Source organism: Sceloporus occidentalis, unplaced genomic scaffold (genome assembly GCF_023333645.1).
Source record: "Sceloporus occidentalis isolate IW3139 unplaced genomic scaffold, rSceOcc1.0.p SCAF_1, whole genome shotgun sequence".
NCBI lineage: Eukaryota > Metazoa > Chordata > Lepidosauria > Squamata > Phrynosomatidae > Sceloporus > Sceloporus occidentalis.
Genome location: NW_028316981.1, coordinates 281,453,111 through 281,477,979, shown reverse-complemented (window position 1 = coordinate 281,477,979; position 24,869 = coordinate 281,453,111). Strand labels below are relative to the sequence as shown.

At 37.1% G+C, this 24,869-nt stretch overlaps 1 protein-coding gene across 8 annotated transcripts in view; it reads left to right on the top strand.

Annotated features, from left to right (window-relative positions):
• Positions 1–24,869, top strand: part of MAST4 (microtubule associated serine/threonine kinase family member 4) — a 367,302-nt gene that overhangs the window by 258,760 nt on the left and 83,673 nt on the right. For 4 of the 8 annotated variants that reach the window (XM_089494927.1, XM_089494973.1, XM_089494958.1 and 1 more), the window contains 7 exons: positions 2,005–2,093; positions 11,678–11,747; positions 15,047–15,067; positions 17,883–17,961; positions 19,938–20,095; positions 22,335–22,410; positions 23,117–23,326. In XM_089494927.1, coding sequence (XP_089351053.1) covers positions 2,005–2,093; positions 11,678–11,747; positions 15,047–15,067; positions 17,883–17,961; positions 19,938–20,095; positions 22,335–22,410; positions 23,117–23,326 — 703 coding nt within the window. The remainder of the gene's footprint in view (positions 1–2,004; positions 2,094–11,677; positions 11,748–15,046; positions 15,068–17,882; positions 17,962–19,937; positions 20,096–22,334; positions 22,411–23,116; positions 23,327–24,869) is intronic. The other 4 variants (XM_089494950.1, XM_089494942.1, XM_089494935.1 and 1 more) reach the window with 1 other exon arrangement.

The following is a 24,869-nucleotide window of genomic DNA, read 5'->3' as shown; positions in this document are numbered from 1 at the left end:
ATAATTTACAATTGACTCATTGAATGATAAAAGTAATTGGCTGTTTCCCATACAAAAGACTGTGAAGATGGGTGTGTTTTGGGGAATCTTCTGTATACTGTAGCTTCTTAATGAGTTAGCACAAGTGCTTATATTTATTTATGAGCCTCGAAATATATCTAGACCAGTTGTGGTACTATTGGGACAGAATTCCCCGCCCATAACTCTATACTTTCATGATTTAGGAAGTGGAAAAAATCTACATAAATAGTTTAAACCTGTGTTCCTCTGAAGTTGTTGGACTATTCCAATATCTCTAATTATTCCTGACAAGTGCTTGGGCTGGCAAGAGTTGATGGGAATTAGAGTATGGAACATTTCTCCTGCCCTGGGCTAAACCTTCTGGTTCCAGCTGGTTTCAGATAACATAGAGTGCTTATTTTTGGTCTCTGTGACTCATACAAATGGTGTTATCTGTGCCTGTGCAGAATCATTCAGAAGCATTTGGGGCAGTAACACCACCCACCCCCACACCAGCATGCATTTCTGTCTAAACCCTTCATTCCTTTTCGGCCTCTGCAGTATCTGCATCTAAGGAACACTCCAGATCTTTTCCTCTCTGCTTAACTCTGTTGACCATCATTGCCTTTGGTACTGTTTCTGCTATTGGTTGTTTCCTCTTGACTCAGACAATTCTTGGACTTAGAAATTACTCAAATAATGTCATTTTTCTGGTATTGATTCAGCTCAACTGGATGTGTTTCTTTAAAACTATACCCCTGTAAACACCAAATTGGAGTGCCCATGTTTTCCCTTTTATTTTATTTTAATTAAGTAATTTATTTTTATATCCCACATTTCTCCCAGTACAGGATTTGTGGGATTTAATCAGAAGGTTCTTGATCAATGAATTATTTTCTTATTGTCTATATGGGCTATTCCCAATTTATGCATTTTGATGTGTGTTGGGGGGAGGGTTGGGGAGGACAGTTTAAAGAAACTGTACCTCACTTGTAGATAATGTTATTTGTCTTCAGAATGTTCCAGGTTCAGTCTGACATTTTCAGTTAGAAAAGGATCAAGTAGCAAGTGTGAGAAAGTCCTCTTAAACCTCTAGAAAGCCACTATGAGAAAGAGTTTACAGTACCATACATGTTTCTTGTGTTTGTATTAAAGATGCTTTTAAATCATCTACTTATTTTAATTTCTAAAGGATACTGTCTGTCTATCTATCTATCTATCTCCATTAGTTTTGCTGAAATAATGTACACATGTTATTTTATGATAGGGGAACACATTCATTATGTACTTTATAATGATAGGCCTATGAATACACTTTTAGAAAATATGTAAAGGTCCTCCCTTTGGTATAAGTACACCATTCTTGTCATCATTATCTGTAATGGAGAAAAATAATGATTTCCAGTACTTGAGATGAAAAATGTATGAGTGAAGAAACACATTTATCTTAGTAGGCCTGGTCTATTTACAAAGAGACACAGATGCGAAATTTGCTTCAATAATTAGATTTTTAATTAGTATATCATAAGATAGGTAAATTATTACTTGGTTTGGAGTAAACACAAATACAAATGCAATTTTAAATAGTGATTTTTTTAAATATGTATTTATAAATTATAAACAAGACTATCATCTGTATCAGATGAAGTACCCACATTAATAGTGTAATTTTCAGTGGCAAGTGGATGTCTTCTCTGGATAATAACTGCATTTAAAATGTGATTGCAATTAACCTTGATACATTATCTCTGCTGATACATAGGATACAATCCATTTTTCTATTAAATGTGTTAGATAATTCTAGAGCACCAAACTCTATTCAGAATGCTTATGCCGACCAGTTCTGAGTTTAATAAAGGGATGGGAAAACCTTTGTGGCTGGAAAGGGAAGGAGTATTTAATAAAAATGTACGTGCCAAATATTTGAATTCCGTGAATAACAACTAAACTAATAAAAATGTATATCCGAGTCTCTAACTGTAAGTTCTTTTTTTCTTCCTATAGTTGCCGGACAAGTAATAGAAAAAGTTTGATATGCAACGGACAGTCTTCTGCTATGCCCCGGCCACATTCACCACTTTCAGCTCATGCAGGTAATCCTACCATTTTCATACATTTGATTATTTAAAGAAAAAAAGCCCACATGTCTCATTTTTAACAATATGTACAATATTCTTACGTATTGTATTAAAAATATACAGGATATAGCAGTAGCATTAATTTTTAATGACAGAAGACAACTGGATTTTGTATCTTTTTCAGAACTCTTGCCCTGATTCGTTTAGTATTCACTGCTAAATCAGACTAGATTAGATGTGGGAAATCTAACTTTTTAATTTTTTTTTCTGAATACATTGGGCAACTAATCTGGATCCACTGAAACAGTGAGGTTTACTATTTGTTTACTTACCAACCAACCAGCTATTGATTAAGTGACTCTAATTCTAGATGGTAATAACCAATAGGATTCATGATGTAATATAACAATATAAATTGTGGTCTTTGTGAATCACACAAATGGTTCCGGCTCAGTGCATCTTCTGATGAATCTTTAATAGTTACCTGACATGAGCAATTGACATAAACTATGTAGAATAGGATCTATTTAGTGTTTACCAAGTCTGTGGCTACTCCTAAGAACTTCAATTTTTGGCTGGCCTTATTTTTGGGAGGTGGGGGGGTGGAATTGAAGCTTTCTGCTGCCCACTGCACCCAGCCAAGCACTCATCTCTTCTGAGTGAAGGGCATGGGAGGGGACCATGTCAGGTTGGTTGATGAAGCCCAAAGTGTCTCAGATCACTAATGCTCCTAATCGTGATTGCCCCAAATACGGTGGAAAAGGGTGCCATACCTAGTGTGCCTCCAAGCAGCATTATTCAGCTGACACTGGCCTTTACCAATTGAACAATGTCCACCTGCTGTGTAGGGGTATCCAAGAGCTTAAGAAGAAGCACACAGTCTTTCTTTGCAACTTTCCCACAATTTATCTGCTGATAAAGGGCAGCACTATGGTAAATGTGACTAGCATATCTATCAAATTGTACTCTCCTCACTTCCTGCTTCCTGTCAGCCTAGATTGTGCTATACTTTATGTTTTGCTCAATTAAATAATTATGTGACAATAAGAGCAGAAATGAAGTGATATCTACATAGTTGCTAAAGGTTTATAAATTGCCATTATGATGCTTAGAAACCCTGATTTTTGCGATGGAAATGCATGGAGGTGTCCATTGTGCTGCATTACATCCAGTATGATATTTAGTATAATCATTTTAATTTTTAAAGAAATTCAAGTCAACATAAGTAAAATTATGTTCCTTTTATTCCTTTTTTTAAATTGTTTTTATTTTGCTGATCAACACTATCCTCAATAAGAAGCTGAACTCTGCTGGTTGTAGGACAATGTATATATTAGTTTCAAAAAAATGTTGGATCTGATTGACAAGTTAAAGCTTTATAATGAAAATAACAATGTAGCCATATTGATGATCATAGTAATAATGTGTTGTTGTTAATCCTCCTCTCCATCTAGTTGGAGAAATGAGACTAAGAGTAGTTTGCTGGCTAGACACCAAGACTGAAGCCAGATGGAGAATATGATTGTGAGAAAAGTCTAGGATGTAAATGAGCAAGGGTAACAATAGAGAACACGGAATATTCATGAAGTGGATAGAGAGCAGCCAGGAACATTTCAACAGATAAAAAGTATACAAACAATGGTGGAACTTTCTTCTATTGCTCTCTTAAAATAATCAAAATATGAGTGGTGTTGTAAACATATTATTATTATTATTATTTATATAGTGCTCTAGATTTAAACATACAGGACACCTTGTCAATGAGGGAATTGCTTGGGGGCACAAATGCTGTTTGTACTATCACATTTTTTTTGGAAATCTTGAGTGCCTCTTTACAGATGTCTTCCAGAACATTTGAAAATCTCTTTCAGTGGAGAAGAACAGCTTTGGATGCTTGGTGCCTCATTTCATGCTGACAACAGGTTTCCAGAACTATGTTTACCAATGTTAACAGACTCAGAGGACCTGTCAACACCTAGAAACATGGTGTATATGAATCAAAATACAAATTAAAAATTTTATGTATTTACCCAGGGAGCTATGGTAGCAACCAGATGCTGCAGGCCTGAGGGCGCCTGATACTACAATCCCAAACAGGCTGTGAAAATTCCTTACAACAAAATCTTAGAAAACCTAATTTAAAATCTATATATTTCTCCCCCTAGACAATATTGTGCTTATATAGCTACTGCCCAATTTTCAGAATTCCACTGTTTGTATTATACTATTATTACTTTTGTTATCTTTGCTATCTCACCTTTTTGCCAGTCTGGGACTCAAGGCAGTTTACAAAAGTTATAAGAGATACAGCTAAATATTTACACCATATGAAGGTTAAAACACATTTAAACTGTCAATAAAATTAAAAGTAATTTAAAACAGAACATAAAAAAGAAGAATACACATATAAATAACATAGTACATGAAAAGCCCTTTCCACCTGAGCACTAAGCCCTGAAAGACCTGCTGGAACAGAACAGTCTTCACTGTGTATGAAAGGACAGCAAGGAGAGCAGCTGTTTAACCTCTTTAGGAAGGGAGCTCCAGAGCTGGGAGCAGCCACAGAGAAGGCCCTCTCTTATGTTCCCACCAGATATAACTATTTATTATTAATAATAAAATTTATTTATATTTCCCGCCTCTCCCGAGGATTGAGGTGGGATTACATCACTAAAAATGATACAATAATACAAAATACGATCAATAAAACACTAATACTGAATTAACCGACATTCCTATTAGTTCTCTAAAATAACAATTCATCAATAGCCAAAAATCATAGTCAGGAGTGGAGCAATCATCATAATCTTTTATATAGAGTCCAGTGGATAAGCCCATCGGAGGAGATCCATTTTGAGTGCCTTCTTAAAGGCCTCTAAGGTAGTGATAAGACGGATCTCTTCCGGTAGGCTATTCCATAATTTTGGAACCGCAGCAGTAAACACCCTATGGGAAGTTGTCATTAACCTAGTGTTATGATGTTCTAATAAATACTTCCCAGATGTTCTAAGTCAGCAGGGCGGATTGTGTAGGGAGAGGCGTTCCCGCAAGTAACTCGGGCCCGAGCCATGTAGGGCTTTAAAGGTAATAACCAACACCTTATGCTGTACCCGGAAGCTAATTGTCAGCCAGTGAAGAGATTTCAACACTGATGTTATATGGTCAAACCTAGATGTACCGGTGACCAATCTGGCTGCCGCATTTTGAACCAATTTAAGCTTCTGAACTTGGTGTAAGGGTAGCCCCAATTAGAGTGCATTACAGAAATCTAAAAGAGAGATTACCAGTGCATGTACCACTGCTTCAAGGTTCTTTCGGTCCAGGTGGGGATGCAGTTGGCGTATCAACCGGAGTGGATACCAGGCACTCCTGGCCGTTGCATCTATTTGAGATGACAACTGCAAAGACGAATCCAGGAGTACTCCCAAGTTGCGAACCTCATCCTTTAGGGGAAGTGTGACCCCATCCAGGACTGGTGGACAAATCTCCATCCCCAGACTTGGGGTATTTATCACAAGTACCTCCCTTTTTTCTGGATTCAGCCTGAGTTTGTTTTCCCTCATCCAGCCCATTACCGACCCAAGGCAGGCATCCAGAGGAGAGATGCCATCCCCAGTCACTGCAACAGTCAGAGACATAGAGAAATAGATTTGGGTGAACTGATGACACCATGCCTCATGTCTCCGGATGATTTCTCCCAGCGTTTTCATGTAAATGTTAAACAGCATGGGGGACAGAATGGTGCCCTGAGGGACGTCAGATGTCAGCTCTCTCTTGGAAGAGCTGCTGTCCCCCAGCATCACCATCTGGAATCTGCCTGAGAGGTAGGAACTGAGCCACCGGAGTGCAGTGCCCCCGATACCTAACTCTCTCAGGTGTTCCAGAAGGATACCGTGGTCAATGGTATCGAATGCCGCTGAGATGTCCAAGAGCACCAGTAGGGTCACACTTCTCCCATCGATGCCCAGATGGAGATCATTGACTAAGGCGACCATGGCAGTCTCCACTCTGTACCCTGCCCTGAAGCCAGTTTGAAATGGGTCTAGATAATCGGCTTCATCCAAGACAGCTTGGAGCTGGAAGGCAACCGCCCTCTCAATCACTTTGCCCAAGAATGGTAAGAGGAGACCAGCCTATAATTATTTCTCACCAGAGGATCCAGGGAGGATTTTTTCAAAAGCGGTCTAAAAACCGCTTGCTTTAGTATTGATGGAAATCTCCCCTCCCTGAGGGATGCATTAATTATAGATTGTAGTAGTAATTTTGTTGCATCCCTTTCCTTTTAGCACTCCTTTTAGCCAGTCCCAGTTAAAAATCTGTCTGAGGCCCTGTACAGACCGAAGAAAAGTGCCAGCCTGTGGGCAGAGTCATGGCTGAGCGTCTTGATGCTCAACGCTCGTACGCCGCTGCCAGAGCACCATTTTGGCATGCGCCCATCCACATGGTGTGTGGTTGTCGTGGCCCCAATCCGGGGAGAAAAGGAGCGGCGTCTTGCCGCCCCTTCCAGCCAATCTCTACAGCCCCTGAATCTCTTTGGAGCAGCTGAATTTTCCAAGCACTCTTCAAAGAGAGGGATGTCATATTGAAGATGGGGCAAGCTTGTTTTCTGCTGCTTCAGAGATTAGGACCCAGAACAATGGATGCAAGCTACAGGAAAAGAGATTGCACCTAAACATTAGGAGGAACTTCCTAAAAGTAAGAGCTGTTCAACAGTGGAACACACTCCCTCGGAGAATGGTGGAGTCTCCTTCTTTGGAGGTCTTTGGTACTTTGATTGTGAGTTCCTGCATAGCAGATGGTTGGACTGGATAGCTTTTAAGGTCTCTTCCAACTCTATGATTCTGTGATTCCATTACAGCCCCACATAGACTGAATTACTGTAATCCAAATGGGATGCAGCTAAGGCATGTGTCACCATGTCCAGATCTTATGTCATGAAAATGGCACAGTTTGCATATAAGTCTTAAATGTATATCTATGCATAGAAGCCCTCCATGGGTGCTTGAATCTTTGACTAAAGAATCCATAGATAAGGATTTTTTTTTTTGCTAGCCCTGATCTGTATGCTTTGCTTCATTCAAAGGTGTAATAAAGATGAAGTGAACTATGTAATAAAAATAAAACGACTATGCTAGGAATCATATATGTTTTTGTTAGACCAAATTTCCCTGAACTCCACCTCCCATGTACTTAGATGTATTAAATTACAGATTGAAGATTACTTATTTCTTCAAAGCAAGACAGCTGCTATTGCCCCAAGACCTTCTGGTGAAAGATTAATAATTTTCCTTGTTTGCTAAAAGAAGTATATTTTCTGATAGACAACCAGATTTAAGAAATAGAAAGCTCTCTTCTACAATTGAGTTCTCTCAATTTCTGGGTTGATTTGTAATGAATCAAACGTCCACTAATCTTCAGAAATTTATTACTAAATACTTTTTTATATAAATAATATGGCAATTCCTTTAAAATTATTTTGCTGCAACGCTTTATGACTAGTCTCATTCCAAGGAGAAAAATGATAGAAAGTGTAACTGCTTGGTCAGTTTTAAATTCAGTTTTTATAACCAGATTATTCCAAACTAATAAAAAATGATATTAGCATACTCGTTGGTATGATCTTTGGCTACAGTGGTTAATGCTGAGAGGCATTTAAGGCAGCTGTCAAGTTGTTACAACAAGGTTTCCAACTGTGATTGTATCTGTAATATAGCTGGAGTTTTAAAAGAGCATAATATAATTAATCTTGAACTCCCTCAACTCTTAAAGGATGTTAGTACTTGGGGAAAAACCTTTATCTTATCTAATCAGGTACCAAAAATATAATAATAATCTTTAGTTCTTCAGGATTTTAATGTTATTTTGTTCTGTCAATAGCTATGCATGCAGTGAGGCTCCTTCTTTCTTGCTATTAAGTACAGTATAGTTTTGAAATTCTGGTTAACTATTTTCAATTCCAATTTTAATTCTGTTTTACTTTCTATGGTAACTATCTTACAGATTACTGTTTAATTGTTAACTATTTTATTTTATCTGTTTATTAGTATATCTTTTAGCACATATTGTATATCTTTTAGATACATATAAGCTGTATACAAGTAGTGCATGTTCTGGTCCTGAGGCACGCTTAGGTTATGCATATGTATTTATATTGTATGGAGATTTATTGCACCTAGTGCACTACATTTACATTTTATATATAGCTGTGTGATACTGGTTTTTTATTATGTTACTAGCATTTTGAAACGGCCCTTGGGCTACTCAATAAATTGTTGTTGTTGTTGGTTAACTATTCTCAGTATTAAACTCTCCCTGGAGATTATAGTGTTAATTATCTATATAATGCCTGACCCCACCAATCCCATTTAATTTATCAGCCCAGAAATGTCAGTAGTATTCTCAACAGCATATGAAATATCTAAAGCCTAAAACATACAACAGCCAGCAAATCCTTGGAAACAGCAGGGTTTGAGTAATAAGCAAGTCGTGCACATATGGGCAGAGAATTAACTGGCACTGGTTTTCATTTGAAAGTCTCACAGGTGTTGACTTACAGATAGGTGGACAAGTGCTGAGGGAAGTTCTGTGTGTGATGAAGGTCACAGCTAGGACTCAAGCTGTAATCTTTCTTACTATTCTACAATGCCACACCTTAAATGCACTACAGTTGGGTTATGTTCCCTACTGTCTGGGGGGGGGGGGGGGGGTTGTGACAATTTTGAATTATTTGAGCGCTCACTTAAGTGTACTGTGGACTTTTAAACATCTGAATATTGAAGTTAAATTTAGTACTTATTGATTCAAGTAGCTATAAAAGAAAGACAATATATTCATCAGGCGTCTTATTTTTGTTGCAAAGATTTTTTTTCTTTTTGTTATCTTTATAGCTTTCTATTTATTTTCGCTAACAGTTGTATATTTTCTAGTGTTTTAATCTTTCAGAGTCCATTAGAGCTTCGTGCCACATACATTTTCCTCTTAAAATGTAGCTATATTTTGTTAACACAGGCCCAAAACTGATGGGTCAAATAAAGCAGCTTCTGAAGTGGCCAGAGCCAGCCCAAAAATTGCCAGAGGCCCAGTTTGAACCGCAACTGTGGCTCACTTCCAAGTTAATAAATTTCCCCAAATGTCACATTTAATATATCATGGGGAAGAGAAGTTCAGTCAAAAACTATAAAATTATCCAAACTATTGTTTTATTTGTTTACTCTTAACTAAGAAAGAGAACATATTGTGTTCTTCCTAAAATTAGGACCATCGTGTATGCTGGTGTTCCAACCAGGTCTGTTGGTTTTTCTCTCTTCTGTAGAAAATACTTTGCTTCCTTGCAGTTATCTACATCACCAACACTGTATTTTGAGCAACATAATAATTGTGGTAGTAAGGTACAGGAGAATATGTTGAAAAATTTGACATAAAAAGAATTAGTTAAGGCAACACCTTGGCTCTTGAGACAGAAGAGAAATAAATGCTACTGCACATACTCAGTGAAACATGAAATGACTTGGCTCTGAAGGATGAACTGTTCCTATGGCTGTTACACTAACAGCTAGTACAATAGTGTAATTTGTGAGTGACAATTTTAGTGCCATAAGAGAAAGAACATGCATCACTGAAAGAGAGAACTCAGATTTTTGCAAAAACTTGCAATTGTTGATTTATATGTAATTTACAGGTGCACGTTTTCTAAAAGTTGGCCATCCATGCTTAACATTTTGTCTTCCCTTTTACCTTAAATTGTATCTTTGTGTATATACCACACAATTTCAGATTAGTTTTAAGAAATAGGATTTGCTATAATTAAATAATTAAAGTTGAATGCTTAAAGATTTTCCAGTGGAAATCCAAGCATTTATTCTGCAAATTATTTAGCTGCTTTATGGTCTTCTGCAATCCATTATTCCTTAAGCAGACACACTTGTATAATGCCTTACTATGCATTTAAATTACTCTGATGTCATATCATAACATACAAATCTTGTGTGTGATAGGTTTACCCACTGAATTAGCATAACATCTTGTTTCTGTATATTGGCACCTAGCTTTATCAAAATTTTGTGAATATGCTTGTGTGTGCACACTTCAGGAAAGAATATTATGTATTTCCTGACAGGCACCAGTGCTTGTAAAAAAAAGACTTTTGCTTGTGTCCCCTTTGCATTTCCCCTGTAGACAATCCACATGGTTCTAATTATGTATGCTGAAAGACAGAGACAGGCTAGAATATTGGTGAGCTTTCCCTCAACAGCTGTCTGCCAAGCTTTCTCAGTGTTCAGCAGCAGGTTGAGTGGTCTAATGTGAGAAAGTAACAAGCCCTCAAAGGAAAAGTCCTTTTCACAATGAGCAGTCACATCTTCATATCATTTAAGATCACCTCTCCTTGGCTTGGCCATACCAGTCTTGGGAATAACTTTCCATCTAATTTTCATGCTGTACTTTTGGCAGATAGAATAGAATAATAACAAAAAGATAGGGGGATTATTGGGCAGAGAAGTTTAGAATTTATGTTTTGAATGTTTTGTGTCATATATTAAGTACAGAAGTCTGCATACTTTATATATTACCTTTGAACACACACACAAAAAAAACTTTAAAAAGATATTTCCACTCTTTTTTCAAATGTAGAGATATTTCTGGAACTGAAGTGAGGAATTCGATGTGAGATTGTAATTCGGAGCATCAGTATTGCCTAATAGATAGAAGAGCAGGCTATACCCCTGGCGGCTGGATTCATGGCTCCTGAATGTGCTGGTGGTCTTGAGCAAGCTATTATCTTTTAACCTCTTTTTCATTCCCCTCAGCTGAGAATAACTATATAGGCCAACACTGTTGGAAAGAAACTCACTTACCTGGCATGCAGCTTGCCCCCACCTCTCCACATCCTTTGCTGCTACCTGTCCTTTTTACCATATAGTCACTTACTGCCTTTATATTAGTATTTATTTATACAGTTATAAGATGAATATGTGTAGGTTCATATAATGGAATCTGCTTCTACAAACTATAACAAAAGTCAGGAAACAGTAGTTCAGCCTGCAAATATTTAACTCACTCTTGAAATGAAAGGGAAACCAGGTATAGTGTGGGTAAGAAGTTTCATCAGTCACATTCCCACCCACCATATATATGTATGCCCAGAGTTTGAATACTGTACTCCATGCATTTCAGAAAATGAATTAAAATCCACCAAAGGTCATGCTAAAAAAATTAGTTAATTTTAAGGTGCAGGAAGACTTCTTTCTTTCATTCTTTCTTTCTGACTCTGTTGTAACCTTCCCCCCCCCCCAAACATATGGGCCATATGACCAAAGTTCTGGTATATGGACAACTCCACACTGGTCTGCCCACCCAGAGACATTTGCTACACAGCTTGTTTCAGTAGATAAGTCCCAAACAAGGCTAGAATAAAACTGGATGGCTACACTATTTGTGAAACTTTCTTGTAAAGCACAACACATTGGGTGATATATAAATAAATGATAATAAATAACAAATATTTTTGTTTTTCAGGGGTTGCTACTCAGCTTTTCTACTATCTGGAGCATTTCAAATTGAAAATTTTATTCCTCATATTTTTCTCTTTCTTTTCCCAACAGGGAGTAGCCCCCAAGACAGCCCCAGAAATTTCTCTCCTAGTGCCTCAGCCCACTTTTCTTTTGCACGAAGGTAAGAGGGTGTATTCAGTGTGTCACAGTTACCAGTAGGAACTTATGCTGTATTCATATGTTTTAATAATAATGTGATTGAAATCATAAGCAGTAGATTTTATCAAAATGCATTCTAATTTTTGCTGATTTTTTAAACAAGCTGCTCAATACTTACTGTAACCAAAGGTAAAATTGCTGTAAAATAATGATATCATATGGTAAAGCTACTTGCCTCCTTCATAGTCAGTGAAGGATACATTTTAAAAAAATGGAAGGGCAGTGAGTGCACAGGTTGCAGATGTATATAAACCAGGCAAGTACTAGTCATGAATGTATTGAAACCTGTCAAAATTCTGATATCTAATTTGATGTGGTATATTGAGAAAGAATTACATGCAAGCTAGCTTTGCCACAACTGTCTCATATTGCATTATGTGTCATGCTGAAGATGCTATCTACTTCAGTGAGTCCCCAGTTTCTTAATACATTGAAAACAGCCTGTCTGGGTGGAGTACAGTAGCTATGGAAACAGGTCAAAAGAGTCTGCCAATGACATATCATTTTAAAGCACCTTTAATTAAGCTGTGAGGCTAAATAATGAGTCACCCATAGAAAGGTTGCCATCAGTTAGCTGGTGAAAATACCCTTAACAAAATGAAGCCAAGAAGATAGAGAGGAAAGATCTCAGTATTAGAAAATGAGTTTTTGCCTGTCCTGGCAAAGTGCTATGCAGGCTGGAAAATATAGAGACTTGCACTTTAAACGGATGGCCCAAAAGGGCCATCATCAGGCCAATCTGGGGGCGGGGCACATGCCACATGCACGCGGATTGCTCAGAGGCCATGCAGCGGATGCCAAACATGGCCGAAACCTGGCCACAAAAGGAGCAGTTTTTTATCACTCCTTTTTGTGGCCCATTTAGGACTGGGGCAGCAGCTGCCCTTCGGACCACGGTATCTGATTGCCATGGTCTTGAGGCAGTCCTATGGCAATTGGGGTGGGAGCAGCCTCTGGCCACTCCTACTACCCTATTGGCTTTGCCCCTAAGTTTCTAAAAGGAGTACAAAGTCTTATGGACTAGTCATTCATAGAAGAGATCTTATGGTCATCTGAAATATTTGGACAATGAGAAGCATGTATCTACATTTACTTGTGAACAACTGAACTGAATAGCAGGCACTGTGCTGCATTCAGAAAGACCAAAACTATTTTCAACAATGGGGGTTGTGAATATTTTAAAATTTTGTTTTCAGAATGTACAGAAATATACAGTTCAATGAGTTTGTTATGTTGGGATGTTAGTTCCTTCTCTCTGTTTCTGTATTGAGATATGAGAATGGACCTCAGGTTTCTCTCTACTCTTCTAAACAGAGCTCAAGATAATATTAAACATGGAATGCTGAACATCAGAAATGCCTTAGACTGGATATTGATCCAGCTTTCTCTATTAGTTACAGTAAGGATAGTCCCATGTCCAAATAATCCTGTCTAAATAATCCCAAAGTATACTGTACTTTTTCTGTGGTCCTTTCAACCTGTGGTCAGTAGACAGATTAAAAACCCAGACAAGACTGAGTACATATGCAGTACATATTAGGGGGGGGATTAATACAGAAGACAGTGAAATTAATGTCTGAACAGACTGTTACATTTTAGTCATAGATTTATTTGAAGATCGAAAGCAATTTATCTTGCAATTTGGGGGTTGAATCCAAATGTAGGACAGTATTACACTATACTGTTGTAGTGCTATTATTCTATTTTAATGAATGTGGCTGCCTCCTGTGAAATCCTGTATAGGGATAGACTTTTAGAATCTTCCTCCAAGGATCTCTTAGGCCTTGCTAAACTACAAACCCCAGAATTCCACATGAGACAGATATAGCAGTTAATGTGAAATAATAGTGATATAACAGTGTAATATGATATTGACCTTAGTCACCCTTGGCACAGACCCACCCCAAATTATAGCTTGCAAGTTTCATTGATTTTAGTGTGAGTAATCAGTGTGAATAATTCTGGGTTTTTCAACATCTTCTTTAAAGATAATAATTCATTCACATATATATTGCATGCTCTCTTCAAACTCTGCTCCACAATTTTGTTTGCAAATACAAAACACACTTCATATTTAAAAATAATCATTTATAGCAAAAAAAAAAGTTTTCCCCTCCATTTTGGACTGAAGCAGTTCTTAAGAATATGTACACTTTAGTACTTCATTTTTACTGCTAGCAGTGAGCATCCTAAATGTATCAAACAGCCATGCTTTCATTTCTCCAACTTCATTACTCTTTTACAGTATGAGTGAAATTGCTGTCACTGTAGGCAGACGGTACAATAAAGATACTGACTGGAATGTATGCTAAGATAAATGGTGGCTTTGGTGCTCAGACCATGGAATGAATATATTTGTTTTGTGGAGCTTTAGGTGAAAGGGTGAGCAGAGTTTTTTAAAGATGGCATGTTAATATGGAGAGCAGATTAGATTATCTATTAAACCCAGCTGTTCTTTGATGAAATCTTTCAAAGGACCAAATATAAATGAACAAAGTTCAGACTGTACTATCACCACAAATGCCAGAGCATGCTTTGTACAATCACATTTCCTTGTTGCTGCTCATCTCTTGTGGTCTTTTCTGGAAACATAATAAGATGTATCCTGGGAAAACATTAGGGTTGGAACAGTCACTTCAGTCTTTCTGGCACCACTTTGTCACTGCCTTATTAAAAATTTCGCTACCGGGATAATTGTATAAATCATTCAGGAGACGCCAACTGTAACCTACTTTAGGTGTCTGTTAAAGACCAACCTTTCATCCAGGCCTTTCCAAATTAACTGTGCTATCCAGTTTGAAAACTATTTTTATCCTTTGATTTTAAGTAATTTAATTGATGATTCAGTGCTTTGTAAATTAAAGTTTTCATTGTAATATACAGTCATTTAAAACATTTTTATCACACAACACATCCAATTATTATTAGATAGGCCAACTTGTATAGAAATTATTTTCTTCTTCTTCTTCTGCTGCTGCTGCTGCTGCTGCTGCTGCTGCGGTATTTAGTATGGTGATATTTATTGATTGATAATAATAGACTTTGGTATAATAGAGGAAATTTAGAAGATCACACCATTCAGTTGTGCATTTCTTTGCACAAGTTGTAATACTGTAAGTAAGGTTCACTGTGAAATGCCACATGAATTAAATCCCTATCTGTTTTGAAGCTTTCTCTACACAGTGTTATACACTTATACTTACACAGTTATTGCTCCATTTGTGTTTTTATAAAAACATACTTGGTACAATTACATTGCAGCCATGGACATCGAAATGAGAGGTAATTGTCATGATGTTTCATTACTCATTTTTTGTGGTTTGTTTGTTTGATTGTACATTTCATATTGGCTCACTAGAATTGCCAGCTGACTAGAAAAAAATTATCCTAGCCAGTGTCCCCCCTGATGTGAAAACATATTTGCTGAAGGGGGTGAAGGGAGATGGATTTTTTTTTTTTTACTATTAGTAATCTCTTGTCTTGTTGTTGTTGTATGCCTTCAAGTCGTTTCCAATTTACCGTGAACCTAAGGTGAATCAGGGTTTGCTTGGCCCACTGTATTTTTAATTCTTCAAAACAATGCTTCACTTGCCTATACATGCTTGCTTCAATAGAAAAAAAGTGGACTACATAATTTACGGTGTCTGGCATCTACCATAGGAATCAGCACAGGAAGGCAGCCATGTGAAGGGACACAGTGCTGTGAAGCTTTCTTGCTTGTGTCCTTTCATGAGGGTTCCAGTGGGGAAATATCAGGTGGAGATTGTCTGGAGATGACAGGCAACTGTTAACCACAAACAGGGAATGTGAGTGGAGTAAGAGAGCCAGTATGGTGTACTGACTGGAGCATTGGACTGCAACTCTGGAGATCAGAGTTAGATTCCCCACTCATCCATGGAATCCCACTGGGTGACTTTGGCCAACTCACATACTCTCAGCCCTAGAAAATGACTCGAAGGCACACAACAATAATAAAGTGAAGAAGCATTAGCCAGACCCCTCACTCTCAGCTTGTCCTCTTCAGTATTGTCATGTCATATAAATCTGCTCTTGCCTACATTTCCTCTACAAGGTGTATCCATCATTGCACTCCAACTAGAAATGCATAGCTATTCCATTTTCTGTCTGCTTGCCCTGACTTCAGAAAGAGAAGAGAATGCTAGTGTCTCTGTGTGTATGTGTTTATGTCTAATTGGATTTAGCTGAGCTTATTGTCTGAGAGAGACGTACAGAGGGAGAGACCACATATATTCCTGCACACTTTATTTCTTGAAGTTTGTGAATGTTGGTATCTTTCTTACATAACCCTTAACACCCATACAAAGCATGAGTATGACTTGTTATCTGTGGCTTGGCTGTGATTTGCTTTGCATGTTGCTTATTTTCCTTTCTTTTCCTTTTGTTTGGGGGAGAGGTCTGCTATCATTGTAGTCTGATACACTATGGCCTGTGGGAATCTACAGTCAATCATGTGTGGATGACTTTGCTTAGGTCTAGCAATATATGAACATGTTAGGTCAGTGCTGATCTTTGGTCCACCAGATGTTTTTGACTTTACCTCCCAGAATTCCTAATGCTTGGCCAAGGTGGCTGGAGCTTCTGGGAGTTGAAGTCCAAGACACCTGGATTGCCATAGTGCAGGAACTACTCTTTTAAGTGAAAGAAATATTTACTGTAGGTCCAGGCATAGTATGAAAAAAATGAGTTGCTAACCATATGTCTAAATGTTGGCTACATGTAGCACAGCTTGAAATTGTCCTACACTATAAATATTTCCTTCAACTAAAATATAATGCTATAAAATGTTTCTGCAGGTTAAAAGATTAAAAACCAGAATGCATTTTAAGTACTGCATCACCCCATATATGTTACACATAGTAGGCCATTGTGATTGGGCATCTGTTTAGGCTATTTCGTACAGTGTGCCCACGCCATACGTGGGTGCACTATACACGGCTTCCAGCTTACGTGGAAGCCACGTGGTGATAAAAACAATGGTGCGCGCACTTGCGCCGCACACACCACTGCACTGCGTGCATGCCCCCCATTGTTTCCAATGGGTTACTGTCATGCCCAGCCTGGAGGACGGCTTGGAGGACTCAGAGGATTTGCTAGAGCCCCTGGGACCTGAACCTGTAATGGAGGAGCCAGAGCCCCTGGGGCTTGAACCTGTAATGGAGAAGCCAGAGGCTGGCCCTAGTTCTGCTGGAGCAGAGTCTATGGCCCCTCCAGAGGTTCAGCAGTCAAGTTTGCCTGGTGCCGAGGCTGTGGACATGGAGGAGGATCTGGGTAGTGTGCCTACCTTCAATGAGCGTCGAGCAGAAAGAGAGGGCCTTCGAAGATCTCGGAGGCTTTATCAGAAGCGTCTTCGTAATCAGACACAGCTGAAGGCCAGCTCCTTGCCTTCTTAAGCACCTGGAGCATGTGTGGTTCTTTGCCAGTGGATATCTGACTCTTTTAGAGGAAAGACTCTGTCTCTGGCTCCTTGGCTTCTTGTCTTGACTACCTGGAAACCTTGACCTTGGACTGCTTTATCGACCTGCCTATCTGTTATCCTGAACCTCGGACTGTCTGACAATTCTCTTGGTAATCCCTTTTGGTAGAACTACTGTGAATCTCCAGGACTGTGTAGCTCACACTGACTTTGCTGTGCTGGGAGGGGCTTTGTTTGTTTGAGAACTAGCTGCCTTATCAGCCCTTTGGCTGCTTTCCCGGACAGTTACAAGCATACGCGGATTTCCCCTTACGCGGGGGGATCCGGAATGGATCACCCACATAAGGGGAGGGCCCACTGTAGTATTAATTTTCTCATTCACAGTCAAATTATTTTATTATTATTGAAATAAATATTTATGTAATTTATTTACTTATTTGTAATATTTTTATTTCTTCATTAAACCATTGTCTTTATTAAATAAATATTAGTTGATAATATACATAATGAAAACCATTTTTATTATTTTAAATGAGTAGTATGAAATTTGCTTATGAATTTGCTTTACTTCATAATATATCATGTTAGTCTATAAACTGTGTTCTTACCATTTTTAATAATAATTTTGCTGTTTTATTTGGCTAAACCATAAATTTCTTACAGGACGGATGGACGACGTTGGTCACTGGCATCTCTTCCCTCCTCTGGCTATGGTACAAATACTCCCAGTTCGACTGTTTCAGTAAGTGACTATATATAAATAACTACTTATAAAAATTTTATGGAAAAATTGGACTTCTGTTATAATTTATGAGTTAAGGATAAACTGTACATCCCTATCTGTTTATAGGCACTGTCTATAGTGGTGAAATTTCAACTTCTCTATAGAAGGTTGGTTGAAGGTGCAGGAATCAGCTTTGTGAACAATACTCTCTACTAGTACATGTATACAAACTGAGAGGTGATAGTAGACTCTGTGGTGAATTAAAAATGCTAACATCCATGAGTGAAGTAGAGAATGCTTTTTCATATCCCATAATTTGATAAAATTCTCAGCGAGCGTTTGGATTCCTGAACAAAAATGATTCATCTACATCTTCAGGATAACTACAATACTTTTATGTATCAGATGCAGAAGTCCACTTTTTCTGTTTTAACAGCCTTTGACAGTCAAGCTCAGCCCTTTCAGTCAATTGATTTTTACAGCTGTGGGTGAATTCCAAGACAGCACAATGCATGTAATAGGAACACAGAATGTGAGAAGCAAAAAATGATTGAATAACATCAATAAGACTTCAGAAAAAACTTTTAATATAACCATAATCCAAGTTCATGTGCCAACTGCAGAGGAAGAAATTCAAAGATTCTGTGCTGAAATTCAGGAGGAAATTGAGTACACAACAAAATAGAACAGGTTGGTAATCATAGGAAAGTTGAATATAAAAGTAGGAAATGGAGCAGGACCAAACATTGTTGGAGAATTTGGCCTACTGTCAAGAAACAATGCAGGAAAATAAAATGAATTTTTTAGATCAACAGTTGGTTCATTGCAAATATATTCTTCACACAATGAAAAAGACAACTGTATACATTGATGTCACCAGATGGCCAAGAAAACAATTAAATAGACTATATTATTGGTAGTAGAAGATGACGCAGCTCAATTCTCACTGCAGAAACAAGACCAGGAGCAGATTGTGGAATTGATCATCACTGCTAATAGGAAAAAATAGAGTGAAGTGAAAGAAGTATACTAAATCAATAATTCTGCCAAAATACAGCCTGAAGAACACCCCTGTAGAACTTAAAGAGCATGTAATAATACCTTGTTTCCCCCAAAATAAGACATACCCATAAAATAAGCCATAGCAGGATTTCTAAGCATTTCCACAATATAAGCCATACCCCAATCAAAGAATTCTCAAAGTCATCAGGAACACATTACATACCAATAAAACTATTTCAAACTACAGAAATCCATTCAAAATCAAAGTAAATTTAAAGTACTATAAAATGTGACAACAAATTCTAACAAAACATCTACAAAACAAATTTGGAAAAGGGAACAATTTCAGATATGCAAGCTAGGTTCAGAAAAGGCAGAGGCACTATGGATCATATTACAAATATATGTTGTATAATGGAGTGCATCAGTTAATTTCAAATGCAAACCAGCCTCTGCTTTAGTAGTCTGTAAAACAACAACAACCATAAATTAGGAATTGTTGTCTGATATTTAGAATTGTTGTCTGATATTTAGAATTTATGGAGATACTTGGTTTATGCATTTTAATTTCAACACATTTCAAGGCTAATACAAATATTCTTACAGCCTTTTCTTACAAAGCATGAAATATTGTTGCATTTGAATTTAGAACAGGGAGGATCAACCTCCAGTTTTTGTTAGACTACATCTGGTATTGAGGGCTGATGGCAGTTGCTGACCAAACATGGAGAGAGCCATAGCTTGCCCACTTCTATGTAGAAACTGCTGTAACTTGTTGGCAGGAAACTGTTCAGGAGTGCATGGTGTATCTGTACATTTACATGTAAAAGATATTTGTGTAATATTTAGGCTTTTAAAATATCCAAGGTTACAGTTTAGTTAACTGTGTTCAGAAAGCTGAAGGATAAGGAAGATTCTGTGTACAGTAAGTGTAAATGTTTTAGATGTTTCTGGGCTGTGGTATGAATTAATGTTTCACATGTTTGTTTCAGTCATCCTGTTCCTCCCAAGAGAAGTTACACCAGTTACCATATCAGCCAACACCTGATGAACTACATTTTTTGTCTAAACATTTCTGCACGACTGAAAGCATTGCCAGTGATAACAGATGTAGGACCACACAAATGCGGCCACGATCCAGAAGCCTCAGGTGGTTATCCTGTCTGGAAACAGACATTATATATGAATGTCGGCATCTACCTGTTGGAAACAGGGACTTTTGGATATATACCTCATCATAGGATTGTTGTGCTTGAGTGAAATAAAAAGTAGCACTGATTGTATTTTAAATCTGCTGTTTGAAATTCCCATGTTTCTGAAATTTCTTCCACTAACCCTAAACACAACTGTGTTCATATCATGGCCTTTATGATTAGGTTTATAATTTTCAGTTGAGTAGTTTCAGGAGCTAATATTCTTCACATTAGTTTGGGTACATCAGTAGAAAAGCTTTCAAAATATTTGAAAAGAAGACTCATCTATACTTTCAAAATCTGTGTGACAGATAAATGATTCAGAATTCCTAAATTTAGAGAAAATTCAGTTTTGTGAACGTTTCTTCTTCATTCATACTTCTGACTACATTGCATTTTTAAATAAAGTGCTGCATTCATGATATATAAACTCTGTTCACTATCTGAATTTTGTGGGACAGCAGCATTGTATAATACTGTAGTGAGTCACATTCTTGACATTATTCTGACTTGTGCAGACTAGACTGGCATGCAGATTGCAACTGATTGTAATATTATACAGATCTGTTATCTCATAGCATTCAGGTAGTGAACAGATCATGAATGCAGCATTTTGTTAATAAATGCAATGTAGTCAGAAGTATGAATGAGGAACACGCATCTGTTTTATCCAGTTATCACCCTCTGTTGCTTAATCTCAAATTAGGGAAAAAGTTTCATGGAAAAATAGGATTAGGTGATCATGAAGATTCTGGCCCAGTTTAAAAAGAACAGTGGTTGCCAGTGTCTGGTGTGTATGATGCAGCTGGTGTCCAAGACTCACAATCACGTCCTGCCACCCACAGGCTGGTAAATTTCATTCCATGAGATGAGAGTTTAGTTTATTGAGCCAAGTCAGGTGAATTTTGTCATACTCATTTGCGCAGTGTATTTCTGATTTGTGATAAGTCAAGGGCAGGTTTGGGGGCCAATATTATGAATTTTATATGACCTATGGATAAGTAAAGAGTAAAAGAGGCACATAACAAAGGAGGTAAAGGATGAAGCAAAGAAAACCAATGCCAAAGAGTTTATAAAATTCTGGTAGACATTACTGTTTTGCTCACCCTAAAGATTAGATGGATGAGGAGGGAACTATGATAAATGATGCAGGTGGGGCTAAGAAAACATGCACATGTCAAAAATTATATAAAGGCAAAACAAAGAAGATGGTGACTATTTTAGCAATTATTACAGTCTTTAACATGAATATGATAACTTTCAAAACTAACAAACCAAGAGGGCTTGAGCGTACGTGCTTTTTGCCCCATTGGGATTCCCCGCGTAAAGCGAGAGCAGACTGTACACATAATAATAATAATAATAATAATAATAATAATAATAATAGTTTGTTATTGATGAACTTTTACACAGAGAACGCCATGTCAAATTTGACTGTGTCATCTAAGGTGGTCAACATTAAACATATTTATATAGTAAAGTGTAAAATAACATATGTATATGTCTAAATATTATTTTTATTTTTAATAAGTAATTTTTATTGAGGGCCATGATGATGATGATGATGATGTAACCTTACCCAGAACTGATTTGCACACCTCCATCCCCAGATTAGGACCCTTGATAGTAAACACTCTATTTTGTCTGGATTCAGTTTCAATTTAATTTTCTTCATCCACCCCATTATTTCTTCCAAGCATTCATTCAGAGGAGACACGCTTTCCTTAGCTAAACCTGTTTTTGAAGGCATGGAGAAATATATTTGTGTGTCTTCAGCATACTGATAGGCACCAAAGCCCATGCTAAGCAGGGTCAGCGTGGCTAGTATTGAATGAGAGATCACCAATGAATGCCAGGTGTCGTGGGCTATATTTTAGAGGAAAGAACTAGCCAGACCACCTCCTCAATATTCCTTGCCCAAGAATACCCTATGAAATCCATGAGGTCATTTAAATGGACAAATAGTTTAACACACGCACACACACAGAGAGAGAGAGAGAGAGAGAGTTTTTATTATTCACAGGGAGAGGTGGGAAAATACAAATAAAATTATTATCATAATCATTATCATAATCATTATCATTATTATTATTATTATTATTATTATTATTATTATTTACATACACATACACAGAGTTAAACCTCATTTTTAGTTCTTTCTAGATGAGATTTGAACATAATCTGCTTTACTTGCAGCCCTGGACGTTCTCCTGCCTGCTGTGACCATGAAATAATTATGATGAACCATGTATACAAAGAAAGATTCCCAAAGGTAATGCAGATTATTCAATGTATACCCTACCTAACGATACAAAATCATTATCCTAAAACTAGCATGTTTTGTTTTATTTCAAATATCAGATAAACTTTTTTTAAAATAAAAAATGATTATAAGAAAGCAGCAGTATTTTTCAAACTATAAATTAGATATCCATGCAGTTGATCTGTATCAGAAAGATAACATGCTAGACCCAGAGAGCTTGCATTCACTCCTCATGCTACAGTTCTTCAGGAAGTCTAAATTTTTCGAGGATTTGTGGGAAATGTGAAAGGTCTTCAAAGGAAAGAAGGCACTGACAGACATTTGTGTATACAGTACATGTGGAAATGAAATGTACAACACTGTTGAATCTGCATGAACTGTATTATTACTGGCTCTTTTCTAAAGAAAGGGAGTCCTTCTTCCACTTCCATACTTCTCTTTAAAAACCATTTTACAAATATATCTTGTATATTGATATTTAATGACATTATTGGTATATCTGAAGCTTCAAATTTAGAGTTTAGGGGAAGGAGATGATATTTTACTTCCTTATAAAGACTTGTTATAATTTTACTTATTATTTTTAAAATAGCCCATATCATATATGACAGTTCAGGCGCTAAACTATAAACTTTTGACTTGCAAGAATGTTAATTTAAAAGCCCAAGCATGGTTTATAATACACTGAGGAATCTACACAACTTTTATTGTATAGGCTACTGCTCAGATGGAAGAACGGCTTCAGGAGGTTATTACCAACCATTCTCCTGACAACGTCCTTCCCTTGGCAGATGGAGTGCTGAGTTTCACCCATCATCAGATCATTGAGCTGGCTCGTGATTGCTTAGATAAATCTCATCAGGGTCTCATCACTTCACGATATTTCTTTGAATTACAACACAAATTGGATAAACTCCTGCAAGAGGTAAGAGCTACATAAAGGTTATTTAGAAATTGGTGAGGTATATTGGATTAAGAAAATATGTATCTGAAGATATTTATGACCACTGCCTTACAAAAATAAATGCACAAAAACACACAATTCCTTAAGGGGTTCTGTTAAGACCAGTGACCTTTACAGCTGCCTAAGTGATCTCCAAGTGTTTAACTTTAGAATAATGGGTTTATGAAGCACATAAACCCAGTTTATGTTCCCATAGAGAGTAATTTAATAAATTATTTCTGTATCTTAGATAAAATACGCTTATATTTTTCTCTCTTGTTAAAAAATAGAATGCTGTTTGATCTACTAAATATTTGCATGAGGTGAACAAAAGTTGAATAAAAGGAACTAGAAAGAAATTTAAGCTGCTGTATAAATAGCTGTATAATCCTGCTGATTAACTCAAAGATAGAAGCTGGCAAGGGTTTTTAGTAACTGTATCCTAAAATTCAGCAAGCTTATATAGTTTTTAAAATTTAAATATATAATGTATGATTTTCACTTAGAAAATAACAATCCTTTGGTGCTGCAGGATTCTCTTTTAATGAAAAAAAAAAGAAGAGAGTCCTGCTTCAGTATTAAGAATATGTAATGGACATAGTCAGATTATTATTGGCCCTTTTTTGATCTGATGCTCTCTTGTTTCTTTCATGGCATTTTATTGCTGTGGACTGTCTGTCAGTTATCTTGCTAGTTAGTGCACTTTGTTTATTTTTTTTAATTCCAGCAAAAACTGTGAAGATTTTACAGTTCAGGGACCAATTCACATGTGTACATGTTAGTTGTATTCATAGGACAGAGTATTTGATGATGAAGAATTATATGCCAAAATTATTACATAGGATTTCAGTTCATCCCTCACCATGGTCTACTATGCATGCAGTATACCTTGGGGAAATATTATTGAATGTTTCTCATTAAGCATGATAACAGATATAATTGTGTATTTAAATATTGCTTTAGTTTTTAAGAATGGGGCTTTTTAATGATGATCTGAGTTCATGGGATGAATCTATTGTCATTAAATTGTGGGGGGACAGTGGCTCCAGAGTCCTCTTGTAAGCGCAAACTGAGCTTTTATGGTTTTCATTTCTGTATCCTTTATTTCCAAGTATGAAAACTCTTTTGTGCCACCTTTACTGTGTTCATCTCAAACATAAATCCTACAGAGAAGCCTGCTGTTTGTTGGAACTAAATTCTGGGAATACACTTTGGGTTTCTGATGATGCATTTCTTGTCAGTTCCCAGCTGTGATATTCAGTGGATAGTTGAGTCTCCTGCTGTTTGGCACATTGTGATTTCTTTACAAGGCTAGGGAAAGTCACAAGGCATCTGAGCAGCTTGATTTAGCTGACATTTTTTGTACTTCTAAGGTCAAGGTCAATTTGAGTTTAATATTTTTCTATGGCACCCTTCTTTTATTTTCATAGAATGGTTTGCTCCCAAGCTCACCTAATATTGTAGGTCTAAGCCACTGATAAAAATAGAAATGCATTAGGCATGCTGATGTTTGCTAGATATCTAC